Source organism: Pongo pygmaeus, chromosome 10 (genome assembly GCF_028885625.2).
Source record: "Pongo pygmaeus isolate AG05252 chromosome 10, NHGRI_mPonPyg2-v2.0_pri, whole genome shotgun sequence".
Classification (NCBI taxonomy): Eukaryota; Metazoa; Chordata; class Mammalia; order Primates; family Hominidae; genus Pongo; species Pongo pygmaeus.
This window is the reverse complement of record NC_072383.2, coordinates 120,504,018-120,520,885: the sequence shown is the minus strand read 5'-3', so window position 1 is coordinate 120,520,885 and position 16,868 is coordinate 120,504,018. Positions and strand designations below refer to the sequence as shown.

General features: G+C 48.4%; 1 protein-coding gene across 2 annotated transcripts in view; it reads right to left on the bottom strand.

The window, feature by feature from the left end:
* TMEM120B (transmembrane protein 120B) overlaps window positions 1-16,868 on the bottom strand; it is a 65,602-nt gene that overhangs the window by 34,359 nt on the left and 14,375 nt on the right. For both annotated transcript variants that reach the window (XM_054443929.2, XM_063647130.1), the window contains exon 2: window positions 2,998-3,116. In XM_054443929.2, the coding sequence (XP_054299904.1) occupies window positions 2,998-3,116 (119 nt within the window). The remainder of the gene's footprint in view (window positions 1-2,997; window positions 3,117-16,868) is intronic.

The window sequence follows — 16,868 nt, the reverse complement described above, 5'->3', positions numbered from 1 at the left end:
TCTCCTGACCTCATGATCTGCCCGCCTCAGCTTCCCAAAGTGCTGGGATTACCGGCATGAGCCACCATGCCCGGCCTTCTTCTCATTTTTCTAAAGAAATAGTTAGCAGGCATGATGTTATAGTCCCAGCACATACGCCTATGATCCCAGCACTTTGGGAGGCCAGGGCAGGAGGATCACTTGAGGCCAGGAGTTTGAGACCAGCCTGACCAACATAGCAAGACCCCATCTTTACAAAAAATTAATTAAAGAAAACAACCAAGGCCGGGTGCAGTGGCTCACGCCTGTAATCCCAGTACTTTGGGAGGCTGAGGCAGGCCGATCACCTGAGGTTGGGAGTTCAAGACCAGCATGACCAATATGGAGAAACCCCGTCTCTACTAAAAATACAAAATTAGCCAGGCATGGTGGTGCATGCCTGTAATCCCAGCTACTCGGGAGGCTGAGGCAGGAGAATCTCTTGAACCCGGGAGGCAGAGGTTGCAGTGAGCCAAGATCGCACCATTGCACTCTAGCCTGGGCAACAAGAGCGAAACTCCGTCTCAAAAAAAAAAATAGGGTTTTTAAGAAAACAACCAGGGGCTGGGTGTGGTGGCTCATGGCTGTAATCCCAACACTTTGGGAAACTGAAGTGGGCAGATCAGCTGAAGTCAGGAGTTTGAGACCAGCCTGGCCAAAATGGCAAAACCCTGTCTCTACTGAAAATATAAAAATTAGCCGGGTGTGGTGGTGGGCCCCTATAATCCCAGCTACTTGGGAGGGTGAGGCAGGAGAATCACTTGAACCCAGGAGGTAGAGGTTGCAGTGAGCCGAGATAGCACCACTGCATTCCAGCCTGGGTGACAGAGCGAGACTCCATCTCAAAAACAACAACAACAACAATAACAAAAAACAACAACCAAGCATGGTGGTACATGCGTGTAGTCCTAGTATTCATGAGGCTAAGGTGGGAGGATTGCTTGAGCCCAGGAGATCAAGGCTGTGGTGAGCCGTGATTGCGCCACTGCACTCCAGCCTGGGTGACAGAGCAAGACACTATCTCAAAAAAAGTAAGGCCGGGCATGGTGGCTCACACCTGTAATCTCAGCACTTTGGGAGGCCGAGGCGGGATGATCACTTGAGATCAGGAATTTGAGACCAGCCTGGCCAACATGGTGAAACCCTGTCTCTAGTAAAAGTATAAAAATTAGCTGGGCGTGGTGGCGGGCACCTGTAATCCCAGCTACTCGGGAGGCTGAGACAGGAAGGAGAATTGCTTGAACCCGGGAGGCAGAGGTTGCAGTGAGCCGAGATTGCACCACTGCACTCCAGCCTGGGCGACAGAGCGAGACTCCATCTCTGAATGAATGAATGAATGAATGAAAATAATTTTAAAAAATAGAAATAAAGGAATAACCTACAGATGACCAAGAGACAGACAGAAAGGCACCTGAAAGCATAAGCAGTCGACCAATCACGGTCTGTTATTCTTTGGTAACACGAAACTCTCAAAACTAGAAAACAAGTCAGCAGACACATCTTAGGATGACAGAGGTCCTTGGTCTAAGACCCTAACTCACGGGTCAACTTTCTAACCCAACACTTCTCAACTGAGGACAGCTGGCAATGCCTGGAGACATCTTGGTGGACACACTCGGGGTGGGAGTGCTACTGGCACTGGTGGGCAGAGGCCAGGGATGCTACTCACTATCCCACAGTGCACTGCACGGCCCCCACAAAGAACCATCAATAGTGCTGGGGTTCGCCATGTGCCCATCTGTGAAGCAATCACTGAGAATCTGAAAAAACTCTAGAATCTGAGTCCTGCCATTACCAAGATGTGTTTTTCCAAAGACACATCTGGTGACGTGTTTGCACGGGGCCAACCACACTCTCTACCCCTTAGCTGTGGGCCTCCATTTCCAAAATGGCCAGCCACACTGAGAGCTATAATCAGGACCTTCCTCCAAAATTGTCCACGAGGAAAGAGTTGACTAGGAGTCCCAGATTCTAAAATGGAGGCCCAGCTAAGTGACTTGGGACAAGGCACTCGGAGCCTCAGCTTCCCTGCCTGACAAGGGGGTCATGGCATCCGCTGGGCCCCTTCACATACCAGGCAAGAGGGGACTTCCCAGACCTGGAGACCACGAGTGTCAGGAAATGAACACGATCCAGGCCTTGGGAACTGAACTAAGCTATGAGCTCAAGCACATCTCCACCAGGGATGGCAGCCTAGTGGCCACTACACCAGCGACCCCAGTGGGGAGGGCACCCCACACCCACGAAAGGACACTGCCTGTTTACTTGTCCAGCAGGGTACCTTCCTATAACAGCACCCAACTTTCACCCAGGACACTACTCATCTTCTTCTCCCACCACCCACGTGGCCTTCCCTCCACCTCCCAGGGCCACATACTTAGCACACGACATGGTGCTGCCCAAGCAGCTTCTCAGTGATTGGTTCACAAATGGGCATTCAACCAATCCCAGCCAATGAGGACTGAACCCAGAATGTCAGCTGAAGTACTGGGAATGAGAAACTCTCGGCCAGGCACAGTGGCTCATGCCTGTAATCACAGCTACTCAGGAGGCTGAGGCAGGAGAATCGCTTGAACCCAGGAGACAGAGGTCGCAGTGAGCCGAAATCATGCCATGGCACTCCAGCCTGGGTGACAGAGTGAAAGACTCCATTTCAAGAAAAAAAAAAAAAAGAGAGAGAAACTCTCCTTCAGCCAGGGTGGCACAGCCGGCAGGAAGCAAGGCTGGAGAATATAAGCCTGGCACTGCTGGTGAAGGGGACAGTCACCCTGAGAGTGACACCAATCCAGAGGAAGGCAGAATTTAGAGGGAAAAAAACATGCCCAAAAACACCCTTTGACTCCTGGATCCAGTGATGCCTGAAGCAACTCCCAGTCCTCTCTTTTTCCACTGAGATTTCCCTTCTCTGCTTCAGCCTGTTTTGAGTTGGATTTCTGTCTCTCAGAACCAGGGTAGCCCCCGGGCTACAGCTGCACCTACCTCTGGAGTGTAACCTTCAAGTCCTTGAGGTGCTTCTTCTGCTTACTGATGGAACTGCTACACAGCGTCTGCAGCGCAGCCAGCTCCTCCAGCTTCTGCTTGTAGATCCTGTGCGTCTCCTGAAGAACAGGGGACCCGGGGGAGGGTGTGTGGGAGAATGTGAACAGGTCATTTTCTTCTTTTCTTTTTCTTTTTTTTTTTTTTTGAGAGAGTCTTGCTCTGTCACCCAGGCTGGAGTGCAGTGGCATGATCTCGGCTCACTGCAACCTCCGCCTCCTGGGTTCAAGCGATTCTCCTGCCTCAGCCTCCCAAGTAGCTGGGACTACAGGTGCCCACCACTACACCCGGCTAATTTTGTTGTTGTTGTTGTATTTTTAGTAGAGACGGGGTTTCACCATATTGGCCAGGCTGGTCTCGAACTCCTGACCTTGTGACCTGCCCGCTTTGGCCTACCAAAGTGCTGGGATTACAGGCGTGAGCCACCGCACCCAGCCAATAAATCACTCTTTATTTAGTGTTCACTTTGAGTTGAGTTTCTGATCCTGGCAATGAAGAGAGTTCCTGTTAGGTCAACTAAGAAAAGCACATACCCCTTTCCTTAAACCCACCCTCCCCACTCCAGACACAGTCACTCCAATGAATTCAATAGCTCATTCTTGAAATAACCATTTAGGGCCATAAGGCCAGGAAAAATACAAGAGACTTCGCCCCAGTGCTGGGGGAACAGAACACAGTAACTTCTTGACTTTGCCACCATCGCACACCTCCAAATAAATACCACCACAGGCAGGGAAACAACCCCTTATCTCTGGACTTCTAAGACAAACACCAACAATTTAGGGAAACCAACATGGGAGATGAAGACCATGACATTAAAAACAATAAGCTGGCCGGGCATGCTGGCTCACGCCTGTAATCCCAGCACTTTGGGAGGCTGCGGCAGGTAGATCACCTGAGGTCAGGAGTTCGAGACCAGCCTGGCCAACATGGCAAAACCCCATCTCTACTAAAAATGTAAAAATTAGCCAGACATGGTGGTGGGCGTCTGTAATCCCAACTACTTGGGAGACTGAGGCAGGAGAATCACTTGAACCCAGGGGGCGGAGGTTGCAGTGAGCTAAGACCACACCACTTCACTCCAGCCTGGGCGAAAAGTGCGAAACTCCGTCTCAAAAAATAAAAATAAAAACAAAAACAATAAGCCACTGCTGACTTTGTCAGCACATGTACCAAAATAGGAATGATACAGACAACGTTAACATGGGCCTTGAGAAATTAAAAAAACATTGAAAAACAAAGCAACAATAAGCCAACAAACATATTTAAAGTGACTTTCTTTTTTTTTTTTTTTTTTTTTTTTTAAGCAGTTGGAGAGATGGATTTAGCAGAGGGAGAGCAAAAGGGGATGGTCCAACAGTGAGCACAGAGGCTAAACTCCCCTGCCTGCCAAGCAAGGCACCTAGGTATGAAAGTATGAAAGTTAAGTCAGGCCGGCACAGTGGCTCACGTCTGTAATCCCAGCACTTTGGGAGGCCAAGGCAGGCAGATAATTTGAGGTCAGGAGTTCGAGACCAGCCTGACCAACATGGTGAAACCCTGTCTCTACTAAAAATACAAAAATTAGCCGGGCATGGTGGCGTATGCCTGTAGTCCCAGCTACTTGGGAGGCTGAGACAGGAGAATTGTTTGAATCTGGGAGTTGGAGGTTGCAGTGAGCTGAGGTCGTGCCACGGCACTCCAGCCTGGGCGACAGAGCAAGACTCCATCTCAAAAAAAAAAAAAAAAAAAAGGAAGTCAGTAAATAAGGAAAAGGCAAAGGCTAAGAATTAACTAGATGACAATAAAAATGACAAGTGACTAGATGACAATTAGGAGAGACATCCAAGAATGCTGTGAGTGAGTCACCTTGGCCCACCCACTAGGAAGATGAAAGGGTGACTCCCTCTCTCCTTCCTGGGCCCCCCAGGAAGGAAAAATCAATGCTTTTATTTTACTTAATGTTTTTATTTTAAAATAATTTCAAGTTGGGCATGGTGGCTCACGCCTGTAATCCCAGCTACTCGGGAGGCTAAGGCATGAGAATCGCTTGAACCCAGGAGGCGGAGGTTGCGGTGAGCTGAGATTATGCCACTGCACTCCAGAGTGAGACTCCGTCTCAAATAAATAAATAAATAATAATAATAATTTCAGGCGCAGTGGCTCACACCTGTAATCCCAGCACTTTGGGAGGCCAAGGCAGGTGGATCACCTGAAGTCGGAAGTTTGAAACCAGCCTGGCCAACATGGAGAAACCCCGTCTCTACTAAAAACACAAAATTAGCCAGGCGTGGTGGCACATGCCTGTAATCCCAGCTATTCAGGAGGCTGAATCAGGAGAATCGCTTGAACCCGGGAGGCACAGGTTGTGGTGAGCCGAGATCATGCCATTGCACTCCAGCCTGGGCAACAAGAGCGAAACTCTGTCTCAAAATAATAATAATAGTAATAATAATAATTTCAAGCTTGCAGAATTACAAAAACAATACAAAGAACTCGCCTCTATTCTTCATCAGATTCACCAGCTGTTCCATCATGCTGTATTTGCTTTATCCCCCATATATGAGTGCCTGCATGTGCACGCATGTGTGTGCCTGCCTGTGTGTTCTTTTTCTATATCAGGCAGGCATTCGTAAACCACAGCTGCAGGCCAAGTCTGGCTACCTAATTTTGTATGCTCAGTAAGACAGAAATGGGTTTTGCAGGGTTGAAAAAAAATCACAAGAATCTTTCGTGGTGTGTGAAAATTATATAAATTGGCATTGCAGTATCCATAAATAAAGTTTTATTGGAACACAGCCACACCCACCCATTTAAATATTCCCTGTGGCTGTGCTGGGACTCTAACAGCAAAACAAGTAGTTGTGACAGAGACCATATGGCCCATAAAGCTCAAAATTTTCACTATTTGGCCTTTTACCAAAAAGATTTGCCCACTCCAGTGCTAAACCATTTGGGAGTTAGTTGTAGACAACACACCTCTTTTCTCCTAAATAGTACAGTGTGTATCTAGTAAGAACAGCAATATTCTCTCAAATATCCATAGTACAATTATCAAACGCAACTGACCCTTAAACGACACGGGTTTCAACTGCATGTCCACTTATACACAGATTTTCTTCCAGCTCTGCCACCCCTGAGACAGCAAGACCAAGCCCTCCTCTTCCTCCTCCTGCTACTCCTCTTCCTCCTCCTGCTACTCCTCAGTGTGAAGACACGAAGGATGAAGACCTTTACAATGGTCCACTTCCACTTAATGAAGAGTAAATATATTTTCTCTTCCTTATGATTTTCTCAATAACATTTTCTTTTCTCCAGCTTTTTGGTTTTTTTTTTAAGACAGAGTCTCACTCTTATTGCCCATGCTAGAGTGCAGTGGCATGATCTCGAATCACCACAACCTTCACCTCCCCGGTTCAAGCGATTCTCCTGCCTGAGCCTCCCGAGTAGCTGGGATTACAGGCATGTGCCACCACGCCTGGCTAATTTTGTATTTTTAGTAGAGACAGGGTTTCTCCATGTTGGTCAGGCTGGTCTCAAACTCCCGACCTCAGGTGATTCACCTGCCTCAGCCTCCCAAAGCACTGGGATTACAAGCATGAGCCACCGTGCCAGGCCTCTCTAGCTTTCTTTATTGTAAGAATACAATGTATAACGCATATATAAAATGTGTGTTAATCGACTGTCTCTGTTATCAGTGAGACTCTGGTCAACATTAGGCTGATAGAAGTTTTGTGGGAGTCGCTGGGCGCCTTGGCTCACGCCTGTAATCCCAACACTTTGGGAAGCCAAGATGGGTGGATTGCCTGAGGTCAGGAGTTTGAGACCAGCTTGACCAACATGGTAAAACCCCATCTCTACTAAAAACACAAAAATTAGCTGGGCATGGTGGCGGGCACCTGTAATCCTAGGTACTCAGGAGGCTGAGGCAGGAGAATTGCTTCAACCCAGGAGCGGGAGATTGCAGTGAGCTGAGATAACATCACTGCACTCCGTCTCAAAAAAAAAAAAAAAAAAAAGAAGTTTTGCAGGAGTCAAAAGTTTCCGCCCCGTCTGGGTGGTTCACACTTGTAATCCCAGCAATTTGGGAGGCTGTAGTGGGTGGATCACTTGAGGCCAGGAGTTCAAGACCAGCCTGGTCAACATGGTGAAACCCCGTCTCTACTAAAACTACAAAAATTAGTCAGGTGTGGTGGCGGGCGCCTGTAGTCCCAGCTACTCGGGAGGCTAAGGTGGGAGGATTACTTGAACCCAGGAGGTGATGGCTGTAGTGAGCTGAGATCGTGTCCCTGCACTCCAGCCTCGGTAACAGAGGGAGACTCTGTTCCAAAAAAAAAAAAAGAAGTTACATACTTGGCTTTTCGACTGATTGGCACCCCTAACCCCACCTTGTTCAAGGGTCAATCGTCTAGAAAATGTAATGCTGATATAACACAATGCTATGGGCTCATATACCACTCAAATTCAAATTTTGCTGACTGTCTCTTTTATGGCAATTTTCCTCCAGATCTTGGATCCAATTCAGTCTCATGCCTTCTGGTACTGTTCATGTCTCTTTATTCTCCTTTAATCTAGAACAATCTCCCAATCTCTGTCTTTTGTGAATTTAAGTTTGTTTTTGTTGTTTTTTGAGACAGAGTTTGACTCTTGTCACCCAGGCCAGAGTACAGTGGTGCAATCTTGGCTCACTGCAACCTCTGCCTCCCGGGTTCAAGAGATTCTCCTGCCTCAGCCTCCCAAGTAGCTGGGATTACAGGTGCCACCATATCCAGCTAATTTTTGTATTTTTAGTAGAGATGGACGGGGTTTCACCATGTTGGCCAGGCTGGTCTGGAACTCCTGACCTCAAATGATCCTCCCACCTCGGCCTCCCAAAGTGCTGGGATTACAGGCATGAGCCACCGTGCCCGGCCGAATTTAAGTTTTTAAAGAGTTCGGTCCAGTTGTCTGGAAGAATGTCCCCCAGTGGGGGTTTGCGGATGTTTCCTCATGATTTGGGGTATGCGTGGGGACCAGCATGCTACTAAAAGGATGCTGTGCCCTTATTAGTGGCTCTTGCCAGGAGGGACACCGTGTCTACAATGCTAACTTTGCTTGGTAAAGACAGCCAGGATGCCCACCCAGTTTCTGCACTATGTAGTGTCCAACTTTCCACTGGTAATTAATAAGTTATCCGTGTGGAGAAAGGCTGTGTTTTAATCACTTTTGAATTCTTCAGTGCTAAACAGCCCTGTATTGTGCTAAACCCACAAATACCTGCTGGTAACGAACCCAGACAAGGAGGACAGAGGTGGAGAGATTCTGCCCAGACGATGCAGTCTTGGGGAAGACGGGGCCCTGGCCTGAGAGGCTGCTGCGAGATAAGGGGCCCACACCCCTCCTGGTGGCCTTTGGTGCTGGGTCCCGCCATGGAGAGATAAGACCAGGGCTGCAAAATCAGCTGCCAGATGCTCATCAGGCCCTCATCTGTTTCAATTAATATTTAATGTCACAGGTAAAACATGAAGACATCACCCTTGTTAAAAATTAAAACACTACAGCTATGGCTGAGGTCTCCTTTTTTTTTTGAGACGGAGTCTCGCTCTGTCACCAGGCTGGAGTGCAGTGGCACGATCTTGGCTCACTGCAACCTCTGCCTCCTGGATTCAAGCAATTCTCCTGCCTCAGTCTCCCAAGTAGCTGGGATTACAGGCATGCGCCACCATGCCCAGCTAATTTTTGTATTTTTATATTTTTAGTAGAGTAGATTTTTAGTAGAATAGATTACAGGTATGAGCCACTGTGCCTGGACTTTTTTTTTTTTTTGGAGACAGGGTCTCACTCTATCACCCAGGCTGGAGTGCAGTGGCTCGACCTCAAGTCACTGTAACCTCCACCTCCCGGGTTCAAGTAATTCTTGTGCCTCAGCCTCCCAAGTAGCTGGGACTACAGGCGTGCACCACCATGTCCAACTAATTTTTGTATTTTTAGTAGAGATGGGGTTTCACCATGTTGACTAGGCTGGTCTCGAACTCCTGGCCTCAAGTGATCCGCCCACCTTGGCCTCCCAAAGTGCTGGGGTTACAGATGTGAGACACTGCACCTGGCAACTTGTGCAAGTTCTGAACCACATTTTTTATTGGGAACTGCTTGCCCTCCACCCTCTCTTCCCTGGCTAGGAAATGCAACAAAGGGCTCAGTTACCTTGAAGCCAGAAGTGGAAGTCACATGATGCAAATGGCAGAGGCCATTGCCCCTCCCCAATCAAACTAACCTGAGTCCCAACGCAACCTCATGGGACAGAGCTTCCCAACTGTGACTTTTTTTTTTTTTTTTGAGACAGAGTCTTGCTCTGTCACCCACGCTGCAGTGCAGTGGCACGATCTCGGTTCACTGCAACCTCTGCCTCCTAGGTTCAAGTGATTCTCCTGCCTCAGCCTCCCGAGTAGCTGAGATTAAGGGCTCATGCAACCACACCCAGCTAATTTTTGTATTTTTAGTAGAAACAGGGTTTCATCATGTTGGCCAGGCTGGTATCAAACTCATGACCTTGGGTAATCCGCCCACCTCGGCCTCCCAAAGTGCTGGGTTTACAGGCGTGAGCCACCGTGTCCCGCCCACTGTGATGGTTTTAAAACATGGCCACCTATTCTTTATTATGCCTCACATAGAGAGGCAGTGCCTCTGTTCTCTCCCCTGAAATCTAGGTAGGCTTGTGACTAGTCTGACAATAGAATATGGCAGAATTGACACTACATAACTTCTGAGAAAAAGTCACGGAAGGCCCTGTGGCTTCCACCTAAGTTCCTGGAGCAACTAAGTAAGTGGAACTAGCTGCTCTTGGAGCAAAAAGTCCAGCTATCCTGAGGCAACCATGCTATATGGAAGGTTTAACCACACAGAGAAGTTCCAGTCAATAGTTCCAACTAAGACAAATCTCCTTGTCAGTCCCGCATAGGTTCCAGACACGTACATAAAGAAACGTCCAGGCTGGGCGCAGTGGCTTGCACCTATAATCCCAGCACTTTGGGAGGCCAAAGTGGGCAGATCACCTGAGGTCAGGAGTTTGAGACCAGCCTTGCCAACACGGTGAAACCTCATCTCTACAAAAATTACAAAAATTAGACAGTGTGGTGGTGCATGCCTGTAATCCCAGCTACTCCGGAGGCTGAGGCAGGAGGATTGCTTGAATCCAGGAGGTGGAGGTTGCAGTGTGCTGAGATCGTGCCACTGCGCTCCAGCCTGGTCAACAGAGGAAGACTGTCTCAAAAAGAAAAAGAAGGCTGGGCGCGATGGCTCACACCTATAATCCCAGCACTTTGGGAGGCCGAGGCAGGCGGATCATCTGAGGTCAAGAGTTCGAGACTGGCCGGGCGCAGTGGCTCATGCCTGTAATCTCAGCACTTTGGGAGGCCGAGGCGGGCGGATCACGAGGTCAGGAGATCAAGACGATCCTGGCTAACATGGTAAAACCCCGTCTCTACTAAAAATACAAAAAAAAAAAAACAATTAGCCAGGCGTGGTTGCGGGCCCCTGTAGTACCAGCTACTTGGGAGGCTGAGGCAGGAGAATGGCATGAATCCGGGAGGCTGAGGTTGCAGTGAGCCGAGATCACGCCACTGCACTCCAGCCTGGGCCACACAGCGAGACTCCGTCTTAAAAATAAATAAATAAATAAAATGTGCAACAGTAACTTGATGCCTCATCAAGAAATGTCACTGAAGCTAGCTAAGTTTCCATTTAGAGAAAATGTATCTGTTAACTCACCACCCTGCAAGCTTGGTGTTACTATGTATTTTTTCTTCTTGAGTGAAAGTCCTTAGATAGTAAAACTTTTATAGATTATTGTTTAAAATCTGGTAATATGGCCAGGCGCACTGTAATCCCAACACTTTGGGAGGCCGATGCGGGTGGATCACGAGGTCAGGGGTTCGAGACCAGCCTAACACGGTGAAACCCCCCGTCTCTACTAAAAATATAAAAATTAGCCGGGTGTGGTGGTATGCGCCTGTAATTCCAGCTACTCAGGGGACTGAGGCAGAAGACTCACTTGAACCCTGGAGGCGGAGGTTGCAGTGAGCCGAGAATGCGCCACTGCACTCCAGCCTGGGCGACAGAGTGAGACTTGGTCTCAAAAAAAAAGGCCGGGCATGGTGGCTCATGCCTGTAATCCCAGCATTTTGGGAGGCCGAGGCGGGCGGATCACAAAGTCAACAGATCAAGGCCATCCTGGCCACATGGTGAAACCCTATCTCTACTAAAAATACAAAAATTAGCTGCCCATGGTGGCATGCGCCTATAGTCCCAGCTACTCGGGAGGCTGAGGCAGGAGAATTGCTTGATCCCGGGACGCGGAGGTTGCAGTGAGCCGAGATCGTGCCACTGCACTCCAGCCTGGCAACAGAGCAAGACTCTGTCTCAAAAAAAAAAAAAAAAAAAAAAAAAAAAAAAAAGAATATATGGATGCACTCCACTCTTTAATGCTATGCATATTTTGTGCTACAGATATACTCCGGTTTCTTTAGTCCTTCCCCTATTGCTGGATATTTATTTTGCTTCCTGTGTCTGACTATAACCAACAATGCAAAATAGTATCCTTGCACGGCCTCTCTGGGCTGTCTCTAAAGTAGTTTTCTCTGGGGAAGAGAGGTAAAATTGCAGGTCAGAGGGTACAGGCTTGTTGTTAGATTTTTTTCTTTTTTTTTTTTTTTTTTGAGACGGAGTCTCCCTCTGTTGCCCAGGCTGGAGTGCAGTGGCACGATCTCGGCTCACTGCAACCTCCGCCTCCCAGGTTCAAGCGATTCTCCAGCTTCAGCCTCCCAAGTAGCTGGGACTACAGGCGCGTGCCACCACGCCCGGCTAATTTTTTGTATTTTTAGTAGAGACGGGGTTTCATCATGTTAACCAGGATGGTCTCGATCTCCTGACTTTGTGATCCATCCGCCTCAGCCTCCCAAAGTGCTGGGATTACAGGCGGGAGCCACCGCGTCCGGCCTTGTTATTAGATTTAGTAAGTCTTGGCAAACTGCCCTTCAGAGTAGCTATACCAATTTATACTCCCACCCACAGCATATAACAGCTGTCCACATCTGAGCAACACTCCATGCTATAAACATTTAATTTTTTCCAGGTACTTTTCTAATGTTCCACTGGTGATGGTGACTGGATAAGGAAGGTTAATCCGTGGGCCTTCCCACAATTTTGTCCCAATACACGAGGTCATTCCTGCTCCCCTGCAATTCTCTCACTCTGTCATTGGCCAGAGTCATTTCAGGGGTGAAGGGGAGGGATCCCTCACTGGAGGTCACACACACCTAGTCCACCCCCAGCCTTAGCTCTAGTCTCAGGATTTGCCAGCCACGAGGAGGACAACATGAAGTGAGGGGAGCCACAAACAAGGACCTTAGTGTGACACATTCTCCACCCCCAAGGCATTCCGCACCCACGCCCAGTCTTCATGGATTCCACCCTTGTGCCAGCCTCACAAGCAGTGGGAAAGGTCATCAATTCATTGCTTGTATACTTACTTTTTTCCAGACTCTTTCTTTCTTTTTGAGATGGAGTCTCGCTCTGTTGCCCAGGCTGAAGTGCAGTGGCCCGATCTCTGCTCACTGCAACCTCTGCGTTTTAGGTTCAAGAGATTCTACTGCTTCAGCCTCCTGAGTAGCTGGGACCACAGGCGCCCGCCACCATGCCCGGCTAATTTTTGTATTTTTAGTAGAGATGGCGTTTCACCGTGTTAGCCAGGCTGATCTCAAACTCCTGACCTCAGGTGATCCGCCTGCCTCGGCCTCCCAAAGTACTGGGATTACAGGCATGAACCTCTCTTTCGTTTTTTAATTGTGGTAAAATATACATAACTTTTAACCGTTTGTAAACGTTTTAAATTGTGATAAAACACACAAAAAATGTACCATCTTAATCATTTTAATTGTACAATGTGATGGCATTACACTCATACTGTGGTACAGTCATGTGTCGCTTAACAAACAGGATCGTTCTAAGAAATGCATCATTAGGCGATGTCGTCATTATGCAGACGCTAGAGTACACCTACAGAAACCTGGATGGTATAGCCTATTGCTCCTGGGCTACAAACCTACACAGCATGCTACTGTAGTCAATACTGTAGCAGACTGTAACACAGTGGTAAGTATTCATGTATCTACATGTATCTTAACAGGGCCTAGGGCAGATCACTTGAGGCCACGAGTTCAAGACCAGCCTGGCCAGTATGGCAAAACCCCTTCTCTTCTAAAAATACTACAAAAATTAGCCAGGCATGGTGGCATCCGCCTGTAATCTCAGCTACTCAGGAGGCTGAGGCAGGAGAATCGCTTGAGCTGGGGAGGCAGACGTTGCAGTGAGCCTTGATTGCACCACTACACTCCAGCCTGGACGACAAAGCAAGACTACGTCTGAAAAAAATAAAATAAATAAATAAATGTATCTAAACATAGAAAAAGGTACAGTAAAAATATAGCATCATAATCTTATGGGACCACTGGTGTATATGTAATCTCAGGGGACCACTGTCTTTGACAGACACATCAGTATGCGATGTGTGACTATACCACAATCCATTTCCAGAACTTTTTCATCATGCCAAACAGAAACTACGAACCCATCAAATAATTCCCCATTTCACCTTCCCCTCAGCCCCTGGCAACCACTATTCTGTCTTCTGTCTCTATGAATTTGACTACTCTAGGTACCGCCTATAAGTGGAATCATACAGTATGTGTTTTTTGTTTTCTTTTTTTTTGAGACGGAGTTTCGCTCTTGTTGCCCAGACTGGAGTGCAATGGCGCAATCTTAGCTCACCGAAACCTCCACCTCCTGGGTTCAAGTGATTCTCCTGCCTCAGCCTCCCGAGTAGCTGGGATTACAGGTATGTGCCACCATGCCCAGCTAATTTTTGTATTTTTAGTAGAGACAGGGCTTCTCCATGTTGGTCAGGCTGGTCTCAAACTCCCAACCTCAGGTGATCCACCCGCCTTAGCCTCCCAAAGTGCTGGGATTACAGGTGTGAGCCACTGCGCCCGGTATTTTTTTTTTTTTTTTTTTGGACAGTGTCTCGTTCTGTCACCAGGCTGGAGTGTAGTGGAGTAATCTCGGCTCACTGAAACCTCCGCCTCCTGGATTCAAGTGATTCTCCTGCCTCAGCCTTCCAAGTAGCTGGGGCTACAGGCATGCAGTACCATGCCCAGCCAATTTTTGTATTTTTTTTTTAGTAGAGAAGGGGTTTCACCATGTTGGCCAGGATGGTCTTGATCTCCTGACCTCGTGATCTGCCTGCCTCTGCCTCCTAAAGTGCTGGGATTACAGGTGTGAGCCACCGTGCCCAGACCAGTTAATGACTGGCTTATTTATCACTTAGCATAATGTGCTCCAGGCTCATCTGTATTGTGGCATGTATCAGAATTTCCTTCCTTTTTTTTTTTTTTTTGAGATGAAGTCTCACTCTGTTGCCAGGCTGGAGTGCAGTGGCACAATCTCGGCTCACTGCAAGCTCCACTTCCTGGATTCCAGTGATTCTCCTGCCTCAGCCTCTTGAGTAGCTGGGATTACAGGTGCCTGCTACCACGCCCAGCTAATTTTTGTATTTTTAGTAAAGACGGGGTTTCACCATGTTGGCCAGGATGGTATCGATCTCTTGACCTCATGATCTGCCCACCTCAGCCTCCCAAAGTGCTGGGATTACAGGCATGAGCCACCATGCCTGGCCAGAATTTCCTTCCTTTTTAAGGCTAGTACTCCACTGTATGGACGAGCCACATTTTATTTATCCACGCCTCCACTGATGAATGGAAGATGGGTTGCTTCCATCTTTTGGCTATTGTGAATAACACTGCTGTGAGCATGGGTGTACAAATATCTTTCTGAGACCCCGCTTTCAATATTTTAAAAGACAGGATCGCTCTCTGTCGCCCAGGCTGCAGTGCAGTGACACAATCATGGCTCACTGCAGCCTCAAACTCCTGGGCTCAAGCGATCCTCCCACCTCAGCCTCCCGAGTAGCTGGAACTACAGGCATGTGCCACTATGCCAGCTTTTTTTTTTTCCTTGTAGAGATGGTCTCACCATGTTGCCCAGGCTGATCTCCAACTCCTGGGCTGATGCTATTCTCCCACTTCAGCCTCCCAAAGTGCTAGGATTACAGGTGTGAGCCACCACATCCCACCTGCTTTCAACTGTTTTAGGTATATACCCCAGAAGTGGAATTGCTGGACCATATGGTAATTCTATGTTTAATTTTTGAGGAACTGCCACACTGTTTTCTACGCGGCTGTCTTGATGCACTGTGCATGGGGCATTTCTGCCAGGTGGAGGAGATACAATCCCAGTCTTCCCTTGGAGTCCCTGGCTACTCTTTGCACATCAGGCTGTCTCCAGCAGGCCCTCAGTTGGACCTGTGCTTTGAGATGCTTTTTCTGGGAGCAGAGTGGGAGCCAACGGAGGCACTGCAAACCTCCAAGCAACCTTGGCCCTGTGGCCTCGAATGGAACCAGCTGGCCAGATGGAAGCTTTCTGTTGTTTTTGCCAGTCAGGCAGCCATTCCCCTTCTGGTTAACATCCCCATAGTTTTTTTAGGTACCCATCCCTCTGCCACACTCAGTCCATGAAATGTGGCTAGAAGCGGGGTTAGGCCTGGCCACAGGCTCCAGGAGAGAGCACGTGGCCCAGGCCTGGCCAGTCAGAACATCGGCCTCCCAACCCAGCAGGTAATTCAGGGATGGGCATCTGGAACCAGCAAAACTCCGTGGAAGAACATTTATGAGAACTGCTGAGAAAGAGAAACTCTTCTCCCCCTAGTTTTGAAGGTAGCAAGATGGGGACCCAAAGCTCATAGGGCTGTCTTGCCAGTCTCTGGAGGACCCAGCCTGAGAATGAACCCAGTTTGGGAAAACGGGGCAGAGAGGTAGATGAAAGTGGAGCCCTAATGATTGCATCTGAGCTCCTGGAACTGCTTACACCTGAAGGTAGCATGCTTCTGACTTCTTAATTACATAAGCAAACACGTTCTGTGCTGTTCTGTTTTACCTTCCCAGTTGGGGCTGAGTGTCTCCATTTCAGAAGTGAGTGTCAGCCAGGCGCGATGGCTCATGCCTGTAATCCCAGCACTTTGGGAGGCTGAGGTGGGCGGATCATCTGAGGCCAGGGGTTCAACACAAGCCTGGCCAACATGGTGAAACCCATTCTCTACTAAAAATACAAAAATTCGCCAGGCGTGGTGGCAGGCACCTGTAATCCCAGCTATTTGGGAGGCTGAGGCCGGAGAATCACTTGAACCCGGAAGGCAGAGGGTGCAGTGAGCAGAGATCACACCACTGCACTCCAGCCTGGGCGACAGAGTGAGACTCTGTCTTAAGGAAAAAGAAAAAAAAAAGTGTAAAAAATCAGATTACCATGGCAAAGAACAGAACTTTCCTTCTGAGCAAAGTTAACCACACTTAGTTAAGAAAAGAAGCTCTGAAGCTCTGAACCTTGGACTCATTGTTACCAATCTCTTTTTTTTTTTTTTTGAGACGGAGTGTCGCTGTCGCCCAGGCTGGAGTGCAGTGGCGCGATCTTGGCTCACTGCAAGCTCCGCCTCCTGGGTTCACACCATTCTCCTACCTCAGCCTCCCGAGTAGCTGGGACTACAGGCGCCTGCCACCAGGCCTGGCTAATTTTTTGTATTTTTTAGTAGAGACAGGGTTTCACCATGTTAGCCAGGATGGTCTCGATCTCCTGACCTCGTGATCCACCCGCCTCGGCCTCCCAAAGTGCTGGGATTACAGGCGTGAGCCACCGCACCCGGCCAATGTTACGAATCTCTTAACCAGGGCACGGTCTTTTTTTTTTTTTTTTTT